Source organism: Carcharodon carcharias, chromosome 27 (genome assembly GCF_017639515.1).
Source record: "Carcharodon carcharias isolate sCarCar2 chromosome 27, sCarCar2.pri, whole genome shotgun sequence".
Taxonomy (NCBI): Eukaryota; Metazoa; Chordata; class Chondrichthyes; order Lamniformes; family Lamnidae; genus Carcharodon; species Carcharodon carcharias.
The window spans coordinates 18,359,486-18,381,717 of record NC_054493.1 but is presented as its reverse complement, the minus strand read 5'-3'; the positions used below and the strand labels follow the sequence as shown (position 1 = coordinate 18,381,717).

At 44.9% G+C, this 22,232-nt stretch overlaps 2 protein-coding genes across 2 annotated transcripts in view; one reads left to right on the top strand and one right to left on the bottom strand.

The window, feature by feature from the left end:
* The window catches only part of LOC121270570 (gastrula zinc finger protein XlCGF57.1-like), a 42,501-nt gene extending 26,551 nt beyond the window's left edge, over positions 1 to 15,950 (top strand). Inside the window, exon 3 of the mRNA XM_041175938.1 lies at positions 15,177 to 15,950. Coding sequence (XP_041031872.1) covers positions 15,177 to 15,882 — 706 coding nt within the window. The 3' untranslated portion in view covers positions 15,883 to 15,950. The remainder of the gene's footprint in view (positions 1 to 15,176) is intronic.
* On the bottom strand, positions 2,331 to 6,309 carry LOC121270557 (zinc finger protein 420-like). The gene is made up of 2 exons (XM_041175921.1): positions 6,253 to 6,309; positions 2,331 to 5,558 (listed from the first exon to the last, which is right to left on the bottom strand). Exon 2 carries the CDS (start codon positions 5,368 to 5,370, stop codon positions 3,619 to 3,621), a length of 1,752 nt encoding a protein of 583 aa, XP_041031855.1. The 5' UTR covers positions 5,371 to 5,558; positions 6,253 to 6,309; the 3' UTR covers positions 2,331 to 3,618.
* Positions 15,951 to 22,232: the final 6,282 nt, after the last annotated feature.

Here is a 22,232-nt window from a genome sequence, read left to right as displayed (position 1 = left end):
ACTACTGAACTCAGAGAAATTAAAGAGAAAGACTTACCAGTTCAATTCCCACTGTGCAGCACATTGCCAATACCCATATGATGACAGAAGGTTGCTTTTGTGACTGGAAGCCAGTGTCCAGTGGCGTACCACAGGGATCTGTGCTGGGTCCCCTATTATTCATCATTTATATAAATGACATAGATGACTACGTGGGGGGTAGGATTAGTAAATTTTCGGATGACACAAAGATTGGCTGGGTGATTAACAGTGAGGTTGAGTGTCTTGGACTACAGGAAGATATAGACGGGATGGTCAAATGGGCAGATAAGTGGCAAATGGAATTTAACCCTGAAAAGTGTGAGGTGATACACTTTGGAAGGAGTAATTTGACAGGGAGGCCACAGCTGGAGTAGTGTGTGCAGTTCTGGTCGCCACATTATAGGAAAAATGTGATTGCACTGGACGGGGTGCAGAGGAGATTCACCAGGATGTTGACTGGGATGAAACATTTAAGTTATGAAGAGAGGTTGGATAGACTTGGTTGTTTTAGTTGGAGCAGAGAAGACTGAGAGGCAACCTGATTGAGATGCACAAGATTATGAGGGGCATGGACAGGGTGGATAGGGAGCAGCTGATACCCTTAGTTGAAGGGTCAGTCATGAGGGGGCACAAGTTCATGGTGAGAGGCAGGAGGTTTAGTGGGGGATGTGAGGAAAAACCTTTTTACCCAGAGGGTGGTGACTGTCTGGAATGCGCTGCCTGGGAGGGTGGTGGAGGCAGGTAGCCTCACATCCTTTAAAAAGTACCTGCATGAGCACTTGGCACATCATAACATTCAAGACTATGGGCCAAGTGCTGGTAAATGGGATTAGGTAGGTAGGTTAGGTGTTTCTCACGTACACGTAAAGACTCGATGGGCCGAAGAGGCTCTTCTGCACTGTGAGATTCTCTGATTCTATTAGGACATCCTTCAACCTTCTTTTCTCAGAAGTGAAGAGATCCTGCCTGTCAATCCTTTCTTCATAGGAAGGATGTGATTGCACTGGAGGGGATGCAGAGGAGATTCACCAGGATGTTGCCTGGGATGAAACATTTAAGTTATGAAGAGAGGTTGGATAGACTTGGTTGTTTTCGTTGGAGCAGAGAAGACTGAGGGGTGACCTGATTGAGGTGTACAAGATTATGAGGGGCATGGACAGGGTGGATAGGGAGCATCTGTTCCCCTTAGTTGAAGCGTCAGTCACAAGGGGGCATAAGTTCAAGGTGTATGTTGTCTACATGGATTTTAGTAAGGCCTTTGACAAGGTCCCACATGGGAGGTTAGTTCAGAAGGTTCAGACACTTGGTATCCATGGAGAGGTTGTAAACTGGATTCAAAATTGGCTGTGTGGGAAAAGACAGAGAGTGGTAGTGGATGATTACTTCTCAGACTGGAGGTCTGTGACTAGTGGTGTGCCTCAGGGATCTGTGCTGGGACCATTGTTGTTTGGATGATTTGGATGATAATGTGGTAAATTGGATCAGCAAGTTTGCTGATGACACTAAGATTGGAGGCGTTGTGGACAGCAAGGAAGGCATTCAAAGCTTGCAGAGGGATCTGGACCAACTGGAAAAATGGGCCAGAAAATGGTAGATGGAATTCAATGCGGAAAAGTGTGAGGTGTTGCATTTTGGAAGGACAAACCAAGGTAGGACATACACAGTAAATGGTAGGGCACTGAGGAGTGCGGAGGAACAAAGGGATCTGGGAGTTCAGATACATAATTCCCTGAAAGTGGCGTCACAGGTAGACAGGGTTGTAAAGAAAGCTTTTGGCATACTGGCCTTCATAAATCAAAGTATTGAGTATAGGAGTTGGGATGTTATGGTGAGGTTGGATAAGACATTGGTGAGGCCAACTTTGGAGTATTGTGTGCAGTTCTGGTCGTCTAACTTCAGGAAGGATATCAGTAAGATTGAGAGAGTGCAAAGAAGATTTACTAGGATGTTGCCGGGTCTTAAGGAGTTGAGTTACAGGGAAAGATTAAACAGGTTAGGACTTTATTCCTTGGAGCGTAGAAGAATGAGGGGAGATTTGATAGAAGTTTACAAAATTATGAGGGGTATAGACAGAGTAAATGCAAGTAGGCTCTTTCCACTTAGATTAGGAGAGATAAACACGAGAGGACATGGCTTTAGGGTGAAAGGGGAAAGGTTTAGGGGGAACATTAGGGGGAACTTCTTCACTCAGAATGGTGAGAATGTGGAACAAGCTACCATCTGATGTAAATACGGGCTCACTCTTAAGTTTTAAGAATAAATTGGATAGATACATGGATGGGAGAGGTCTGGAGGGTTATGGACTAGGTGCAGGTCAATGGGACTAGCGGAATAATATTTCGGCACAGACTAGAAGGGCCAAATGGCCTGTTTTCTGTGTTGTAGTGTTCTATGGTTCTGACCAAAATCTGCTACATCACATTTATCTGGGTTCAATTTCATTTCCCATTCTCCCTATCTCTGTTCTAACAAGCTGCAGCTACACTGGAGATATTTATATTTAACTTGTTCACTACATTCGTGATGACTCTGCTCAAACAGTAACCACAAGGATATCGGTGCATTGCTCTGAGTGTGTGTACAAGGCTGTGTCACTATCACACACAGATACCATTTCCTTGGTTCACATCGCCATACAAAGACTAGCTCTTTACACATCTCCTTTCTACACAATTGCAGCAGACATGAATGAGGATGTGAGGCTCATTAATACACCCAAATTTCATAACAGCAAAGGTTCCACTGGGACAAAGGTTCAGGCATTTTCCATTATAGGCAAAACACAGAGAAAAGAAAGACTTGCATTTATATAGCACCTTTCACCACCTCAGGGAGTCCCAAAGTGCTTTACATCAGGGAAATCCTTTTGAAGTACAGTCACTGTTGTAATTTAGGAAACACATCACAATCAATTTGTGCACAGCAAGCTCCCACACACAGCAACATGATAATGACTAGATCATCTGTGTTTGTCACATTGGCTGAGGGATGAATATTGGCTGGGGCATGAGGAATAACTCCCCTGCCCTTCTTCAAATTAAAGGCCAGTGGATCTTTCACATCCACCCGAGCAGCCAGGTGGGGGCCTTGGTGTAATATTCTCAGTTGAAAGACAGCATCTCTGACAGTGAGGCACTCCCTCAGTACTGCACTGGAGAGTCAACCTCAGTTTTTGTGCTGAGTGGCTGAAGTGGAACTTGATCCCACAACCTTCTGCTTGAGAGATGAGAATGTTACCCACTGAGCCACGGCTGACCCAGCAATACAGCCGCACGCTGGCACCTTAACATTGTCTCATCAGCCACAGTGTTTCATTAAATACATTTACTGAGTGGATTTCAATTTAAGCCAGGTTTGCAGACATGATGCTCCATTCACACATCGAAGGTGAGAGAGATGCTGTGGGACACACACCAAGTTCAGGAGCTGAAACTGATTAACAGGTTGAGTTTTGTGTTTAGTGATCCTTACAGATGCCTTCCCTGGATCCCAAGGCTAAGAAAGACACTCTGGAAGGCATGGGGAGCTGGGACTTTTCCGTGAGAGTAACTGAAGGTCTGAGAACTAAATACTCTAGAGGTAGAAAGGAGAAAAAGTTCAGTCCTGGATGTAATTCTCAGCAGCAAAATCAAGAAAATCCAACTTTGCCGGTGACCTGTGAACTTGCTGGTGTCTCAGCAGGTGGTGTGAACAAGTAAATCCCTTCCCACACTCGGAGCAGGTGAATGGCCTCTCCCCAGTGTGAATTCGCTGGTGTGTCAGCAGGGTGCCTGAGTGAGCAAATCCCTTCCCACACTTGGAGCAGGTGAACGGCCTCTCCCCAGTGTGAATTCGCTGGTGTAAAGTGAGTTGAGATGATTTCCTGAACCCAGTCCTGCAGTGAGGGCACCTGAATGGTCTTTTCTCAGTGTGAACGCGTTGATGGTACATCAGTTCTCCTGAGGTTTTATAGCACTTCCCGCAGTCAGAGCATTTAAAAGGTCTCTCCTCAGTATGAATGCGCTGGTGTCTCAGCAGGTGGGATGACTGAGTGAATCTCTTCCCACACTCGGAGCAAAGGAATGTCCTCTCCCCACTGTGAACTCGCCGGTGTCTCAGCAGGTTGGCTAACAGAGTGAATCCCTTCCCACACTCAGAGCAGGTGAATGGCCTCTCCCCAGTGTGAGTGCGTTGATGTCTCACTAGATCAGATGACCGAGTGAATCTCTTCCCACACTCGGCACAGAGGAATGACCTCTCCCCAGAGTGAGTGCGCTGGTGTTTCACCAGATCAGATGAATGTGCAAATGTCTTCCCACACTCGGAGCAGAGGAAGGGCCTCTCCCCAGTGTGAATACGCTGGTGTCTCAGCAGGTCATTGCTTCTTGTAAAGGTCTTCTCACATTCAGAACATTTAAAAGTTCTCTTATCAGAGTGAACACGTTGGAGGGTGGATTCAGGAACTTTCTTGTCATACGTGGAATAGATGAACGGCCTCTCCCCAGTGTGACCTCGCTGGTGTCTCACCAGGTGGGATGACCGTGTGAATCTCTGCCCACAGTCAGAGCAGGTGAACGGTCTCTCCCCTGTGTGAATTCGCTGGTGTGTCAGAAGGTGGAATGATCGAGTAAATGTCTTACCACAGTCAGAGCAGGTGAACGGCCTCTCCCCGGTGTGAACCCGTTGGTGTGCCAGAAGGTTGGATGACCGAGTGAATCCATTCCCACACATGGAGCAGATGAAGGGTCTCTCCCCATTGTGAACACCCTCGTGCTTCAGAAGTTGGACTGAATGGGTGAAGCTCTCCCCACACACAGAGCAAGTGAATGGCCTGTCGCTGGTGTGAGTGCGCTGGTGTCTCAGCAGTTCACTGTGTCTTTTAAAGGTCTTCTCACACTCTGAGCATTTAAAAGGTCTCTTATCGGAGTGAACAAGCTGGTGCTCAGTGTAATGGGAGGACTGAGCGAATCTCTTCCCACACTGGGAGCAGCTGAATGGCCTGTCCTTGGTGTGAACTTGCTGTTGCTCAGTGAGATGCACTGACTCACTGAACGACTCCCCACAGTGAGAGCAGCTGAACGGCCTCTCATGTGTGTGAAGGAGCTGGTGCTCCGCAAGGCGGGAGGACAGCCTGAACCTCTTCCCACAGTGGGAGCAGCTGAACAGTCTCTCATCAGTATGAACTTGCTGGTGTAGGACCAGTTCCTCAGAGGTTTCAAGGCTTTTCCCAGAGTCAGAGCATTGAAGAGGCTTCTCATCAAAGTGATCGAGCTGGTGTGCCAGCAGGTTGGATGAACACATGAAATTCTTCCCACACCCGGAGCAGGTGAACAGCCTCTCACTATTGTGAGCTCGCTGTCGTGTCAGCATGCTTACCAGCTGTATCAATCCCTTCCCACAGGAGCAGGTGAACAGTCTCTCACCGGTTTCCAACTGAGACGGTCAATTAAATCCTTCAGAAATACAAATCTTCAGATCCAGATGAATTGAGAGACCGTCAGATTTTGATGTAAAGTTTGGTTTACTTTTCCTGACTGCAAATCTTTCTCTTCTTTTTTCTGTAAAATAAGTTTACAAAGAATTACATGGAACATACATTACACAAACAGGCTAATCGGTCTATCTAGTATGTCTTGGAGTTTCTACTCCACAGGTGTCTCCTCCTATTCTGCCGATCTCATCTCAGCCTTTCAATTTATCTTTCTAATCCCTTTCTTCTCTTGTTCTCATCTAGTTTACTTTTGAAAGCATCTCAGGGATTTGTCTCAACCACTTCCTGTAGTAGCGAGTTCCACATTCTAACAACTGTCCGAGGACAGAAATATCTCCCGTTTTCCTCTTGGATTTATTACTAACAAAAAGTGTAAATATTCTGTCCACATCTGTCCAACCCAATCAGAACTTTAAAGAGCTATGTCAGAAGAGTTTGCTGTGTGTAAATCCTCCCTTTCTAACCCGCTGTAAAAGAAGTTTCCAAAATCCATCCCTGTCAGTCCAGGATAGAAATGCACAACATTCTCTTCTCCTGCTGACAGGGATTGGGATGTCCGCGCATGCGCTCTGTTCCACTTTGCCCCCTGTAAAGATGGCGGCCGTTAACTGCGGCCTGTGACTGACAACCGCGGCCCGCAGCTACCTCCCCGTTCGCTGCGACGTCGGGAGCTCTAGCTCCTTATTCCGACATTGAGGCCGCCAGTGGGTATTTATCAAGCCTCCCCGCCCACTCTACCGCCTCCAATCCTCCCCATCTACCGGCTTCATTTATATCGCCTGGATTCGATATCTGTCAACAGCTTCGACCATTTCCTGGTGCGGCCTCGACTGCGCATGCTCGAGTCACACCCGGTAGTGCGCCTCCGCAAGAAGATCCTGCTACGAGGATAAGGCACGTTCTGCGCCGCCGCGAATGCTGGGTAAGACTCCGGTCATTGAAACATGATATTGTTGAATAGAAAATTATGTTTTGTGATCGACTGGAGTCACAGGGCGAAAATATAATATTATTAAATCAATTAATACGGCAACCAAAGTGCACGGGTCCTCCACCATATTCCCATCCTGGGTGTAATTAATAAAAATTAATGCTTTAACAGTTAGATGGAAACTCACTGGACTGTCAGTGCGTGGAGTTTTCCCAAGACACAAAACACTTAAGCTGCCTTTTGCTAGTCAGAATGCACTAATTGTGAATCAAGTCATTTGAACTTTCAAAGTTGGTGGATTGAGAGGTGAGAAAACTAAGTAATTCCTTTCTCATTCGTGAAATATGTGAAAGGTCTCTCTGCACTCTGACTGTGCTGCTGTGTCAGTAAATGGGATGACCAACTGAATACCTTTCCACCTTCAGCTGGTGATGATACTTTCTTGCTGTGAACTTACCCATCACTTTACGCTCAGATGGGAATCTCAAACCCTTCTTGAAATGATAGAAGCAAAATACTGCAGATGCTATAAATTTGAAACAAAAACAAAAAATGCTGGGAAAACTCAGCTGTTTTCCCAATGTGGTCTCTTCTACATCAGAGAGATCAAGCGCAGATTGGGTGACTGCTCTGCAGAACACCCCTGGTCTGTCCTCAAGCATGAACCAGACCTTCCGGTCACTTGCCATTTCAACACCCCATCCTGTTCTCATGCCCACATCTCCGTCCTTGGCCTGCTGCAATGTTCCAGTGAAGCCTAACGCAAACTGGAGGAACAGCACCTCATCTTCTGATTAGGCACTTTACAGCCTTCTGAACTTAACATTGAGTTCAACAACTTCAGACTGTGAACTCTCTCCTCCATTCTCACCCCTTTTTTCTAATCCCCTTTTTTCTACATTCAGTTTTTTTTCCACGTTTTTATTTTCATTTGTATTCATTTATCCATTGTTTTATCCCCCTTTTTATATCCCCCTTCTATCCCATTTTCTATCCTTTTTTCCCACCCCACCACACACCACCCCCTCCCCAAACCCTATCCCCTACAGGGCCATCTGTTACTTGTTCCATGTTGTTCTTTCACACAGTGCTACCCTTGTTCTGCTATTATCACATTCTGCTTTCTTATCTTTATGCCACTATCAGCAACTTTTTTTTAGCGCTAACCACTACAATTAACACTCCTTTTGTCCTTTAGTTCATGACATCTTTGTCAATCCCTCCTTTGTCCCCACCTATCCCTGGCCTTCTATCCAGCTCCACCTGCCCCACCCCCTTTAACAGTATAAATGTAATCACATTTCCACTTTTCTTCAGCTCTGAAGAAGGGTCATACGGACTTGAAACGTTGACTCTGTTTCTCTCCCCACAGATGCTGCCGGGCCTGCTGAGTTTTCCCAACATTTCCTGTCTTCCTGCAATGAGTTCCACATTCTCAGCCCTCTCCAGTTAAGGAAAAGCAAAATATTGCAGATGTTGGAAATCAGAAATAAAGCAGAAAATGCTGGAGTTTTCAGCAGATCTGCTTGTGTCTGTGGAGAAAGAGACATAGTTTACGTTTCAGGTCTGTGACTGTTCATCAGAACCGCACTGTGTCTGTGCATCACTCTGTTCTTCAATCCACTGAAACTGCCAGTGAAAACTGCCATCCACTTCACAGGAAGTGCAAGGGACAAGTTTGTACGTGTGACCTAATGTACAATGTATGATGACATTTTTAAAAAGAGCCCATGTACCAATAGATATTTACACTGATTAACCAACCCTCTTAACCCTGAAGTCTGCTTAAATAATTCACCTCTTTAACAAAGACAGGACCATACAGCTCACACACACTCTGTCTCCAGATTTCTGGCTAAACGAGCTCCCCTGCCATTTTATAGATCTCTCTCTCTCTCTCTTTCTCTCTTTTATTCTGATCATATTGAACAAACATGGACCAGCCTTTGAACTGCCATTTCTTGAGGTGTCCTGGCAATTTCTAAAGTCCAGAATTTAATAACCTTAACGGTACAATTTTAATCTTCCCCAAAGTAAAAATGACCTCTAAAATATTGATATGAAGCATGAACAAGATGGTTATGAAAATATTTCTATGACTTCATTGTTTCAGTGCTTCAAAATGGTGATTGTTCAATGAAATGTTTGTAAAAGGTAATGGTGGAGAAGGATTGAGAATTTTCAGTGTGGGACAGAAGTGAAATGAATCAACAAATAAGGAACACATTTCCAACCAGAGTAGAAATAGATGACAGATACAGAATGGCTCTCCCACCTTTAGTTTCTTCAGTAGTTCTATTACCCTAACTTTTGCCTTGCATCATCATCCTTTTGTTATTCAATACCTCCTACCTTCAACCTTGTTATTCAATACCTCCGATTACAAACCTCCTCTTCAGTTATTTACCCCTCCCCCATTCTCTGACTGTGCATTTGTTTAAAAAATTTATTGTGTGTCTTTTTTCCAATTCTGATGGAAGTTTAGTGTCTTGAACCAATAACTGTTTCTCTCTCCACAGACTCAGTCTGACCCACTCAGTAAGCCCAGCATTTCCTTTTGTGAATTGGACTGAGAGATGTATTGTCAGCTCCCCTGGTTGGGAATGTTTGACACTAATTTCCATAGTGCAGTGTGCAGAATGTTTGCTTTACGCATAAAATTCCTGCTTTGAGCCAACGTGGAAACTTTGTGTTTCAATTGCAAAGGGCAGATGATCAGGCCACTGGACTAATAATCCAGAAGTGCGAACTCAGGTTCAAATCCCACCATGGAAGTGGGTGGAATTTAAATTCAGTTCATCAATAAGTCTGAAATTGAAGACTAGTCTCAGAAATGGTGACTATGAAGCTATCATCAATTGTCATAAAAGCCCACCTGGTTCTCGAATTTCCTTTAGAGGAGGAAATCTGCTGTTCTTACCTGGTCTGACCTACATGTGACTCCAGGCCCACAGTGATGTGGTTGACTTTTAACTGCCTTCTAAAATGGTCGATCAAGCCACTAAGTTCAATGGAAATTAGGCTTTGGTTATAACTGCTGGTCTTGACAGTGACCCCCACATCCCATCAAAGTATATAAAAACATGATCAATTAACATTTTATTCCATTTGTTTTTGAACAGCATGACAATAACTGTTGCCTCATTCTTTAATGGCTCCTTCTTTAACTTCTTTAAACAGGTCACGGTAAGTGAGAGAAAACTGATCCACAGTGACCCAAAAACAGAATACTGCGGAGGCTGCAAATTTGAACTCAAAAGATATTGTTGGAAACACTCCGCAGGTCAAACAGCCTCTGTGGAGAGGACAACAGCATCAATGCTTAAGGTGAGTGAACCTTTATCAAAAGTTGAAGAATTTAGAGATATTATAGTTTACAAACAAGTACAAAGTCAAGGATAAGAGGTGAAGAGGAGGAATGAATATTGTTGATGGAAGGCAGGAGTTATTAAATGATAAAGGGGGGGATAATGCGAGACAAAATTCTGTGATGAGACAATAAACTTATGGGACAAGTGAACAAATAAAAGACAGATCCAGAATAGACATAAATAGTAATAGCAGAACCATTACCAGCACCTACCTTCTGAAAAAATGGGAGTGATGATTATGATCAGTGCAGGAGGCTGAGGACTGAGAGGTCAAACCGGGCATGGGGCAGAGAATTAAAATAGCAAATGACCAGATGCTCAGGAATATATTTGAAAATTGAATTGTGATTTTCCACAAAGCAGTTGCCCAATATTGGTTTAGTCACCTTAGTGTGGAGGGGATCACATCATAATCAGTGAATACATGATCCTAAATTGAAAGAAGTGCAAGTAATTTGCTGTATCACTTGGAAACTGTATTTGGGGCCTAGAATGTGGGAACTGAAGGGGTGAAAGGGTGATTGTTGCATCTACACTGGAATAATGCCAAAACTGCAAGGTTATACCTGTCAAGAAAGATTGAACAAGCTAGAGATGTTTTCCCTGGTAAAGAGTGACAGATGACCTGATCGAGCTTTTCAGATTATAAAAGGGGTTGACAGGGAAGACAAGTGGAAGATGTTTCCAGTTGTAGATGGATGAGAATAAATATAAGTTCATCATCAATAAAACTAATGTGCAATTCGGGAGAAACTTCTTCAACAGGAGATAAAAACAGAAAATGCTTCAAATCCTCACCATGTCTGGCAGCATCTATGGATTGGGAAACATGATTAACATTTCATTGAAAGGTTGCAGACCTGAAATGTAAATATTTCCCCTCTGCAGATGTTATCAGGTCTACTTGAAATTTCAGAATTGTCTGTTTTTATTCCCAATTTACAGCATTGACAGTATTTTTTTACTGGGAGCATGTTGAGAATCTGGAATTCATCACAGGAAGGGTTTGGGATACTCATCTGAGCTGGAAACTGATGGGTCAATTCACACCCATGAATGGATTGTTCACCAGCTGAATGTGGAAATGGATTCATTCAGTTATTCCATTTATTGACACAGCAGCACAGTCACTCTGGAGAGAGCCCACTCAGATACTACACTTGTGCAATGGGATTTATTCAGTTTGCCCACCTGTTCACACCCCAGCTTTAAAAGTTCAAAGGATTTTATCCACTTGTCTCTTACAGGCAAGACATGGTTTAAATGTTCCATGAATGGGGAAGAAAAATTACTTGCTCACCCACCAGCTGCTGAGACTCCAGTGAATTCACACCTAACTGTAGTGGTTTGTTCTGTTGTTAATTATACCCAGGACAGAATTATGATGGAGGGCCAATTTGTTTGCTGTTTCAATTAATTTAATAGTTTTATATCTTGGCCCCATGGCTCCATCGTAGTCCGATCACAAATCATAATTTTCTATTCAACAATATCGTGTTTTAATGGTACGGATCTTACCCAGCATCCATGACGATACAGAATGTGCCCTATACTCACCATAGGAAATCATGGCGCAGGCGCTACGGTGGATTGTGAATGGCGCATGCGCATTTAGTTCCCGTGGGGGCGCGCGCACTCTGTGTTGGAGCGACAGTGAGGCGGTCGTCTCGATTCCGCAACCGGTGCACAACGGCTGATTATAGGTGGGTAATGGAGGAGGCGGAATGGGTGAGAAGGCCTCATAAACACCCAGTGGATGCCTGGGAACAAAATTAAGAATCTACCAATCCCGCATTTAGTCCAAGTGGGGCAGCAGCCGCGGGGCTGTACCTGATGACAGGCGCGCGTTAACGGCCGCCATCTTTATAGGGAGCAATGTCCAGCGGGGCGCATGCGCAGTCATCTTTGCCCCTGTCAGCAGGAGGAAAGAATATTGTGAATTTCTATCCTGGGGTGACAGGGATGGATTTTGGAAACTCCTTTCACAGGGGGTTAGAAGGGAAGGATTTACTTTTAGGTGGTGGAGGTTGATGGTTTAGAAGGATTTGTCAAAGTTCTGATCAGGTTGATGATACATAAAATCTCCCGCCCCCCCCCCTCCCTGTCTCCTTACCCCTATCGAGGCCAGGGCCTTGTGTAGGTTCAGACTGGCAGATTGTCCTAATCCGAATATCATATAATTTTGAACCTGGAAGGAAAAAGCAGCATTTACAACAGGGAGAAATTGTATATATGTGCTTTCTGTGGATAAGAATCATCTAGCCAATCATCTAACTTGTCGAGCCACAAGCGCAGTCACACCGGGGAGAAACTGTATAAATGTAACTGTGGGAAACTTCTAGCTTAGTTGTAGAAATATAAAATCCCTCTCCTTCGCCACACCCTCTCTCCCTGTCTCTCAATCTTCCCACAGAGTCTTGTGTAGGGAAACTGGATGGTAGGTTCCCTTCCCTGAAGGACATTAGTGAACCAGTTGGAGTTTTACGACAATCCAGCAGTTTTCATGGTCACTTTTTCCTAGTGCCAGCCCCACAAATTACCAGATTCATTCAGCTCAAGTTCACACCCTGCCTTTATGTTTTAATGGGTTGTCTCTTACTCCCCTTTTCTGTTTTAAATCATTTTTACAGGATATTAGAAGGTGAGAACTTGCAGTTGCGAAACTCAAACTCAACATCACATGAGGATCTAATGCAGTCACCCAATTTATTATAACCTGAATATCATTAGATTTTGAACTCGGAAGTTGGAACCATACATTTGTTCAAAGTGTGCACGAGGCTTCAACCGATCATCTGGCTGAAGTGTGGGAAGGGATTCACTTTGTCATGCAACCTGTTGGTTCACCAGAGAATTCACACTGACAAGAGACCTTTTAAATGCCAGACTGCAGGAAGTGCTATATAAGTTCTGGGGAACTAATGCATCATCAACATGTTCACACTGATGAGAGACTGTTCAGGTGCTCTCACTGCAGGACTGGGTTCAAGCAATTATCTGACCTCACACTGGAGAGAGGCCGTTCACCTGCACAGAGCGGGGAAAGGGATTCCCTTGGTCATTATGCTTGCTAACACACCAACGAGTTCACACTGAATAGAGGCCATTCACCTGCTCCGTATGTAAGAAGGGGTTTTCTCACTCATCCACCCTGCTGAGACACCAGCGAGTTCACAAGTATCTACTCTGATTGGACTTTGCTGTTAATCCATTTGTCCATTGGTGTCTGTTTCTGATGTTAATGAAGCCCAGCCCAGTTACAGTGATTAATATTCTGGACAAAAGTCAAATCAGCTTTTTGTTGAGTGCACAGTGTGTTGGATTTTGTTAATATCTCTAACTCAAGTTTCTTTTGAAGGGCCCTCCCTCTCCCCTGTCTGCTTCATCCTCACCTCCAAAATGACCAAGAAGCCTTGAGTTCTTTAAGGATGTAATAAGCAGGGTGGATAAAGGGGAACCAGTAGATGGAGTGTGTTTGGATTTCCAAAAGACCTTCAATGAGTTGTCACGTTAAAAGTTACTGCACAAGATTAGAGTTCATGGTGTTGGGGGTGATATATTAGCATGGATAGAGGACTGGCTAACTAACAGGAAAGATCGATTTGGGATAAATGGGCCATTTTCCAGTTGGCAATCTGTAACTAGTGGAGTGCCACAGGGATCAGTGTTGGGGCCTCAACTACCTAGGATCTATACTAATGACTTGGCTGAAGGGGCCAATTGTATTGTAGCTAAATTTTCTAATGATACAAAGATAGGTAGGAAAGCAAGTTGTGAGGAAGATGCAAAGAGTCTGCAAAAGGATATAGATAGGCTAAGTGAGTAGGCAAAAATTGGCAGATGGAGTATAATGTGGTAAAATGTGAGGATGTCCACTTTGAAAGGAAGAATAGAAAAGCAAAATATTATTGAAATAGAGAGAGGCTGCAGTACAGAAGGATCTAGATGTCCTTGTACATGAATCACAAAAAGTTAACATTCAGGTACAGCAAGTGATTAGGAAGGCAAATGGGATGTTGGCCTTTATTGCAAGGAGGATGGGGTATAAAAGTAGGATAATCTTGCTAATATTGTACAAGGAATTGATAGGACTGCATCTGGAGTACTGTGTTTGGTCCCCTTACTCAAGGAGGGATATACTTGCACTGGAAGCAGTTCAGAGAAGGTTCACTGGGCTGATTCCTGGGGTGAAGGTGTTGTCTCATGAGGAAAGGTTGGGCCTGTATCCATTGGAGCTGAGCAGAATGAGAGGTGACCTTATTGAGACATACAAGATTCTGAGGGGTCTTGACAGGGTAGATGCTAAGAATATGTTTCCTCTTGTGAGGGAATTGAGAATTAAGGGACACTGCTTTCTATCTCACTACCAAGCTCATAGCCTTATGTTTGTATCATCTGCAAATTTGTTATTCACATCCCGACGTTTAAGTCTGAATCAATGGTATAAACCATGAATAAAGGACCCAGTACTGAGCCCTGTGAAACCCCACTGGAAACAGCCTTCCAATCATAAAAAAACACCCATCGACTGTCATTCATCATTTCCTGCCATTGAGCCTATTTTGATTCCAACTTGCATCTTGCTCTGGGGTTCCTTGACTTTTTATTTTTCTGCTCAGCCTGCCATGCGAGACGTTGTAGATGTAGGTGTTTCCACTTGTGGGTGAATCCAAAACCAGGGGCCAGAAGTACAAGATAGTTACTGATAAATCCAATAGGGAAATAAGGAGAAATGTGTTTACTCAGAGTGGTTCGAAAGTGACTCACTACCACAAGGAGCAGTTGTGGCAAAAAGCTGAGATAATTTCAAAAGGAAACTAGATGAGTACATGAGAGAAAAAGGAATAGAAAAATAAAGTGAAAAACTGAGTTGAGGTAGATGGAATGAGAAGCATGTGGAGTATAAAGACCAGCAGAGACTAGTTGGGCCAAATGGCCTGTTTCTATTCTGTATATTCTGTGTAATTCTAGGTAAACTTTTTTTTTAACAGGGTGTTAGGAGGGGAAGATATACAGATGGGAAACTAAAACCAATTATCAAGATCTGACAGAGTCACTTGATTCATCAGGACCTGAATATCATTGGTCTCTGAACATGGAAGGAGAAACGTTTGTCCATGTGAAGGGATTTCAAACATCAGTGTGACTGGAAAAGCAGCAAGACGCACACACTCGATTGAGAGTGTTCCAGTACACAGCCTGAAAAGAATCACACAATTCACAGTAAGGAGAAAATGTACAAGTGTTGTGTGTGTGGATGAGGCTTCAATTGATCTTCCAAGTTGGAGAGACAGAAGGACACCAGCCCCATGGAGAAACCATGGAAATGTGGGGACTGTGGGAAAGGATTCAAATACTAATTGCGGCTGGAAACTCATCGACACATTCACACTGGGGAGAGACCATTCCCCTGCTCCTTGTGTGGGAAGGGATTCACTCGGTCATCTGACCTTCTGAGACACCAACTCACGCACACTGAGGAGAGGCCGTTCACCTGCTCCATGTGTGGGAAAGGATTCATTAATTCATCAGACCTTCGGACACACCAGCGAGTTCACACTGGAGAGAGGCCGTTCACCTGCTCCGCCTGTGGGAAGGGATTCACTCAGTCAGCCCACCTGCTGGCCCACCAGAGAGTTCACACTGGGGAGAGGCCATTCACCTGCTCTGAGTGTGGGAAGGGATTCATTCATTCATCCGACTTTTTGATACACCAGCGAGTTCACACTGGGGAGAAGCCGTTCACCTGCTCCATGTGTGGCAAAAGATTCTCCCGATTATCCCTGCTCAAGGCACACCAACTGGTTCACACTGATCAGAGACCTTTTAGATGTTCTGACTGCGAGAAGAGCTTTAAAAGCAGGTGTAAATTGCTGGCACACCAATGTACGCACACTGGGGAGAGGCTGTTCACTGGCACCGAGTGTGGGAAGGGATTCGTTCATTCATCCGACTTTTTGATACACCAGCGAGTTCACACTGAGGAGAAGCCATTCACCTGCTCCGTGTGTGGCGAGTTCAGAATTGACTGCAGGGGTTGGATTCTGCTGTTGTTAATCACATCCAGGACTGAACCCTGTTCATTCTGAAAGTTGGTATTTCTTTCTTGTTGTTAATAACTGAACTGAAGTTTAATATTCTGGTTATATATCAAATAAATCAGCTTTGTTTTAAATACATTGTTGTAGATTTTTGTCTTTCCCACCTGAGTGTTTAACGTCACCTGGCTGGAACTCAGAAAGGACAATCTGGGGGACGATCATACGGCAGGAACAGAAATTCAGCCTGGACACAGTCCAGGAACACCATGACCATCCATATGTTGTCCCTGTTGGATAAAATCAAACACAGTATTTATTCTCCATATGGCTATCTGACCTTTTCAGTTTTTACTATTTACACTGATCTCCATGGTACACAGATATTGTGTTTCCTTCTCTTGCTACTGAATACTCAATCTAAGACTTGTTTTTCCCAATTTATGTAGACCATCATATGGACTTTCCCAAGTAACCCACCCAGGCTCCCCCTGTTTAACAATGCTTTTAATATCACTTCATCTCCAACTGAGCAGTTAATGTAACAGGTGGGGCATTTCTCCCTGGAGCTGTTGAGATGGGCAGCACTATCTTCTCCACTGCCTGTGGCAGGGAGGATGTGGAGGTTTTGGAGAAACTGGTCCTTATTCTGTTGAGTAGCAATGGGGAGTGGGACCCCAGCAGGGGGTGGGGGGGGGAGCGGTTACAATCTGGATTGGCCAAGCTGAAATAGGCTGTGACCGGGTGAGTGAACAGGAGTGGAGTGAAAGGTCATTGAGATACCAGGCAAGGCAGTGACACAGTCACTGGCCTTGACCATATCATCAGCTCCCTTCATGACAACTTTTTTCAGTGTCATTTCTCCAGAGTGATTTAAGATCTCGGCCATTGCACAGGGCTCTGGGTGGTAGGGGGTTTGGAAATGTGGTTCCACACGCACGACGACAGAGCTGCTGTATTACTTCTGCCATAAAATAAGAAACATTATCAATCTCTATCCTTTTCAGAAAGCCCCATCTGGTTCCCAAAAGATTTTAGCTGTAGTGACTGCATCATTTTTAAAGACAGAGAAAGCTTCAATCCAGCAGGGGAGTTTTAAAAGCAGGTACCAGTTGCTGACACACCATTCACACTGGGCAGAGGCTGTTCACCTGCTCCAAGTAGGGGAAGGGATTAATTCATTCAACCGACTTTCTGATACACCAGCGAGTTCAAACCGGGGAGAGGCCATTCAACATATCGATAACTACCAGGGTATACCAGTCCCTTGTTTTTACTGTGGGCAGTGGGCCTGTATAATTAATCTGCAGTGTTTCCCAGAGGACATCATTCAGATGGCTGTGTCCAATGGGATCATTTATTTCACAGGTCTGGATTAATTTGGACACAGCCTCAGGTGGTGATGGCCATCCTGATGCATCCTCAGCCACCGATAGTAATTATGTAACATATCGAGGACTTGAAAAAGCAAAAGTGCCCCAATTTGATCCATAGAAAAAATTAATTCTTTTCAAGGCATCGAGGTGTGACCCAAGTCCAACAAGGCCATCTAGGCCATCCTTGTGATGAGTGAGTCCTTACTTGCTGTGAGGGATGAGGGAAAGTCTTTGCTATGGTGTACAGCCTCTTTGACCACAGTCACATCAGGGTCAGGGTCCTGACAAGCTTTTAAATCAGGTTTGACTAGAGTCTGTTGTACCGGTGCCAACGATTGTGATTTGGGTGGATCCCATGGAATCCCCTCTGGTGCAGGTTTTCTGGTGAATCAGTCTGCCTGCTTACTACCATCAACCTCCTCACTAACTGCTGCTGCTGATGTCCCTTCACCTTGCAAATATCAACTTATCCTGGACACTTACCAGCAATATTGTGGACAATGCCAGTGGTTTTGTTGTTGGACTGGTAATCCAGAGACCCAGGGAAATGCTCTGGAGGCCCTGGTTCAAATCCTGCCATGGCAGATGGTGGAATTTCAATTCAATAAAAATCTGGAAATAAAGCCTAATGATGGCCGTGAAACCATTGTTGATTGTTGTAAAAACGCATCAGGTTCACTAATGTCCTTGAGGGAAGAAAATCTGTTGTCCTTACCTGGTCTGGCCTACATGTGACTCCAGACCCACAGCAATGTGGTTGACTCTTACATGCCCTCTGAAATGGCCTAGCAAGCAACTCAGTTGTAACAACCACTACAAAGTCACAAAAAAGGAATGAAACGAGACGGAACACCCAGCATCGACGTAGGCACTGGAAATGGCAATGTCTTCCTTACTAACATCTGGAGGCTAGTGCCAAAATTGGGAGAGCTGTCTCACAGACTAATCAAGCAACAGCCTGACAGAGTCATCCTCACAGAATCATTTCTTGCAGATAATGTCCCAGACACCACCATCACCATCCCTAGGTATGTCCTGTCCCACCGGCAGGACAGGCCCAGTAGAGGTAGTCAGGAGGGAGTTGCCCTGGGAGTCCTCAACATCGACTTTGGAGCCCATGAAGTCTTATGACATCAGGTCAAACATGTGCAAGCAAACCTCCTGCTGATTACCACGTACAGCCCTCCCTCAGCTGATGAATCAGTGCTCCTCCATGTTGAACACCGCTTTAACAAAGCACTGAGGTCAGTAAGGGTGCAGAATGTACTCTGAGTGGGGGACTTCAATGTGCATTACCAAGAGTGCTTCGGTAACACCACTACTGGCCGAGGCCTAAATGATATACCTGCTAGATTGGGTCTGCGGCAGGTGGTGAGAGAACAAGAGTAAAAAAAAACCTGGCCTCACCCTCACCAACCTGCCTGCTGCAAATACATCTGTCCACTCTATCGATAGGAGTGATCACTGCAGAGTCATTGTGGAGACGAAGGCCTGCCTTCAATTTGAGAATACCCTCCATTATGTTGTGTGCCACTACCATTGTGCTAAATCGGATAGATTTCGAACAGCTCCAGCAACTCAAGACTGGGCATCCATGGGGTGCTGTGGGCCATCAGCAGCAGCAGAATTGTATTCAAACGCAATACGTAACCTTATGGCCTGGCATATCCCCCACTCTACCATTACCATAATGCCAGGGGATCAATCCAGGTTCAATGAAGTGTGCAGGAGAGAATGCCAGGAGCAGCACCAGGCATACCTAAAAATGTGGTGTCAACTTGGTGAAGCTATAAAACAGGACTACTTGCATGCCAAACAGCATAAGCAGCAAGTGTTAGACAGGCTAAGCGATTCCACAACCAACGGATCAGATCTAAGCTCTGCAGTCCTGCCACATCCAGTCGTGAATGGTGGTGGACAAATAAACAACTCACTGGAGGAGGAGGCTCCACAAATATCCCCATCCTCAATGATGGAGGAGCCCAGCACATCAGTGCTAAAGATAAGGCTGAGGCATTTGCTACAATCTTCAGCCAGAAGTACTAAGTGGATGATCCATCTCAGCCTCCTCCAGAGGTCCCCAGCATCACGGATGCCAGTCTTCTGCCAATTTGATTCACTCCACGTGATATCAAGAAAAGGCTGAAGGTACTGGATACTGCAAACGCTGTGGACCCTGACAATATTCCGGCAATAGCACTGAAGACTTGTGCTCCAGATCTTGCTGCACCCCTAGCCAAGCTGTTCCAGCACAACTACAACACTGGCATCTACCCGGCTATGTACAACGTTGCCCAGTTATGTCTTGTACACGAAAAGCAGGACAAATCCAACCTGGCCAATTACTTGACCCTCAGTAACGTAATGGAAGGGGTCATCAACAGTGCTATCAGGTGGCACCTGCTTCGCAATAACCTGCTCACTGACGTCCAGTTTGGGTTCCACCCAGGCCACTCAACTCCTGACTTCATTACAGCCTTGGTCCAAACATGGACAAAAGAGCTGAACTCCCGAGGTGAGGTGAGAGTGCCTGCCCTTGACATCAAGGCTGCATTTGACACAGTTTTGCATTAAGAAGCCCTAGCAAAACTGGAATCAATGGGAATCAGGGGAAAACTCTCTGCTGGTTGGAGCCACACCAAGCACAAAGGAAGGTGATTGTGGTTGTTGGAGGTCAGTCATCTCAATTTAAGGGCATCACTGCAGGAATTCCTGAGGGTTTTGTCCTGGGCCAAGCCACCTTCAGCTGCTTCATCAACGACCTTCCTTTCGGCATAAGGTCAGAAGTGGAGATGTTCGCTGATGATTGCACAATGTTCAGCACCATTCGCAACTCCTCAGACACTGAAGCAGTCCATGTCCAAATGCAGCAAGACCTGGACAATATCCAGGATTGGGATGACAAGTGGTAAGTAATATTCGCACCACACAAATATCAAGCAATGAATCATCTCCAAAAAGAGAGAATCCAACCATCGCCCTTTAATGTTCAATGGCACTACGATCATTGAGTTCCCCACTATCAGCATCCTGGGGATTACCATTGACCAGAAACTGAACTGGATTAGCCATATAAATGCTATGGCTACAAAAGCATGTCAGAGGCTAGGAGTCAAGCAATGAGTAACTCAGCCCCTGACTCCACAGAGCCTGTCCACCAACTACAAGACACAAATCAGGAGTGTGATGGAATACTCCTGCCTGAATGAGTGCAGCTCCCACAGCACTCAAGAAGCTTGACACCGTCCAGGATAAAGCAGCGCTTAATTGGCACCACATCCACAAACATTCACTTTCTACAACACTGACACACACTAGCAGCACTGTGCACCATCTACAAGATGCACTGCAGGAATTCACCAAGGCTCCTTTGACAACACCTTCTAAACCCACAACCACTACCATTTAGAAGGACAAGGGCAGCAGATGGATGGGAACTCCACCACCTAGAAATTCTGCCCACCCCCCACCAAGCCACTCACCATATTGACTTGTAAATATACTGTTGTTCCTTCACTGTCGCTGAGTCACAATCCTGTAACTCTGCCCCTAACAGCACTGTGGGTGTACCTACATCACAGGGATTGCAGCAGATCAATAAGGCAGCTCCCCACCATCTTCTCCACTGCAATTAATGATGGGCAATAAATGCTGGCCCAGCCAATGAAGCCAACAACCCATTAATGAATTAAAAAAAAATCCCAAGTCATTCGGAGTTTGGAGTGGTTTCATTTCCGTGTTTTGTTTTGCCAGAGAGGTGGGTTTTCTCTGAATGAGTTACAACCAAAGGAGCCGATTGTTTCAGTGATGGTTTGAAGGACTGTGATGATAATAACCTCACATTTCTGGGCTAAGTATTGTGGTGGGTATTTAATAAGGATGCTACAGCTGTCATGGGGAATCAAAGACACAGCAACAGTCTGATACAGTCCTTGTTCATAAAACCGAGACCAATCCACAGAAACACCAGTGCAATCTAACAGTGGTGTACCTTTAACAGGTTTGGACATGGCCTCCTTCGTCTGACAGGTATGTGTGATTCTTTCATACTGCAACATCCCAGTCAATTGGTGATTATGAGGTTACAGTATATTAAAACCTTTGCTTTGTAACTCCATAATTCTTCTGCTGTATCACACCGGGATACTCCATTAACTTGGCCTTTTATTAATTATGCCTCTGTGGCCTGTGGGATGTAGGGTTATTGAATTAAACTTTATGAAGTACCCTTCGTGCTTAACTAACTAGTGAACACTTAAACAAGAGCAACATATTGTGGATGCCACAGAACAGAAATAAGAACAGGTTCTGGAAAAACCCAGGAGTTATTCATTCATTCAAGGGAGGTGGGAATCGCTGGCCAGACCAGCATTTATTGTCCATCCCTAGTTGCCCTTCAGAAGGTTGTGGTGAGCTGTTTTCTTGAACCGCTGCTGTCCATGTGATGTAGATACACCCACAGTGCTGTTAGGCAAGGATTTTGACCCAGCGACAGTGAAGGAGCAGTGATATATTTCCAGGTCAGGATGGTGGGTGGCTTGGAGGGGATATTCCAGGTTGTGGTGTACCCATGTGTCTAATACCTTTGTCCTTCTAGATGGTTGTGGTCGTGGGTTTGAAAGGAGGTGTCTAAGGAGCCTTGGTGAGTTTCTGCAGTGCACCTCATAGATGGTACACACTGCTGTCACTATACGGTGGTGGAAGGAGTGAATGTTCATGGAAGGGGTGCCAATCAAGCAGACTGCTTTGTCTTGGATGTTGTCAAGCTTCTTGGGCGTTTTTGGAGGATTCTCTGACAGCATCTGTGGAGAGAGAAACAGAGTTAATGTTTAGAGTCCAGTATGACTCTTCTTCAGGACTGAATTGAGGTAGAAATAGGGTGGATCTGAAGAAGAGTCATATGGACTCGATAAGTCAACCCTGTGTCTCTCTTTACACATGCTGTCAGACCTGCTAAGTTTTTCCAACATTTTCTATTTTTTGTTTCAGATTTCCAGCATCCACAGTATTTTGCTTTTATCTATA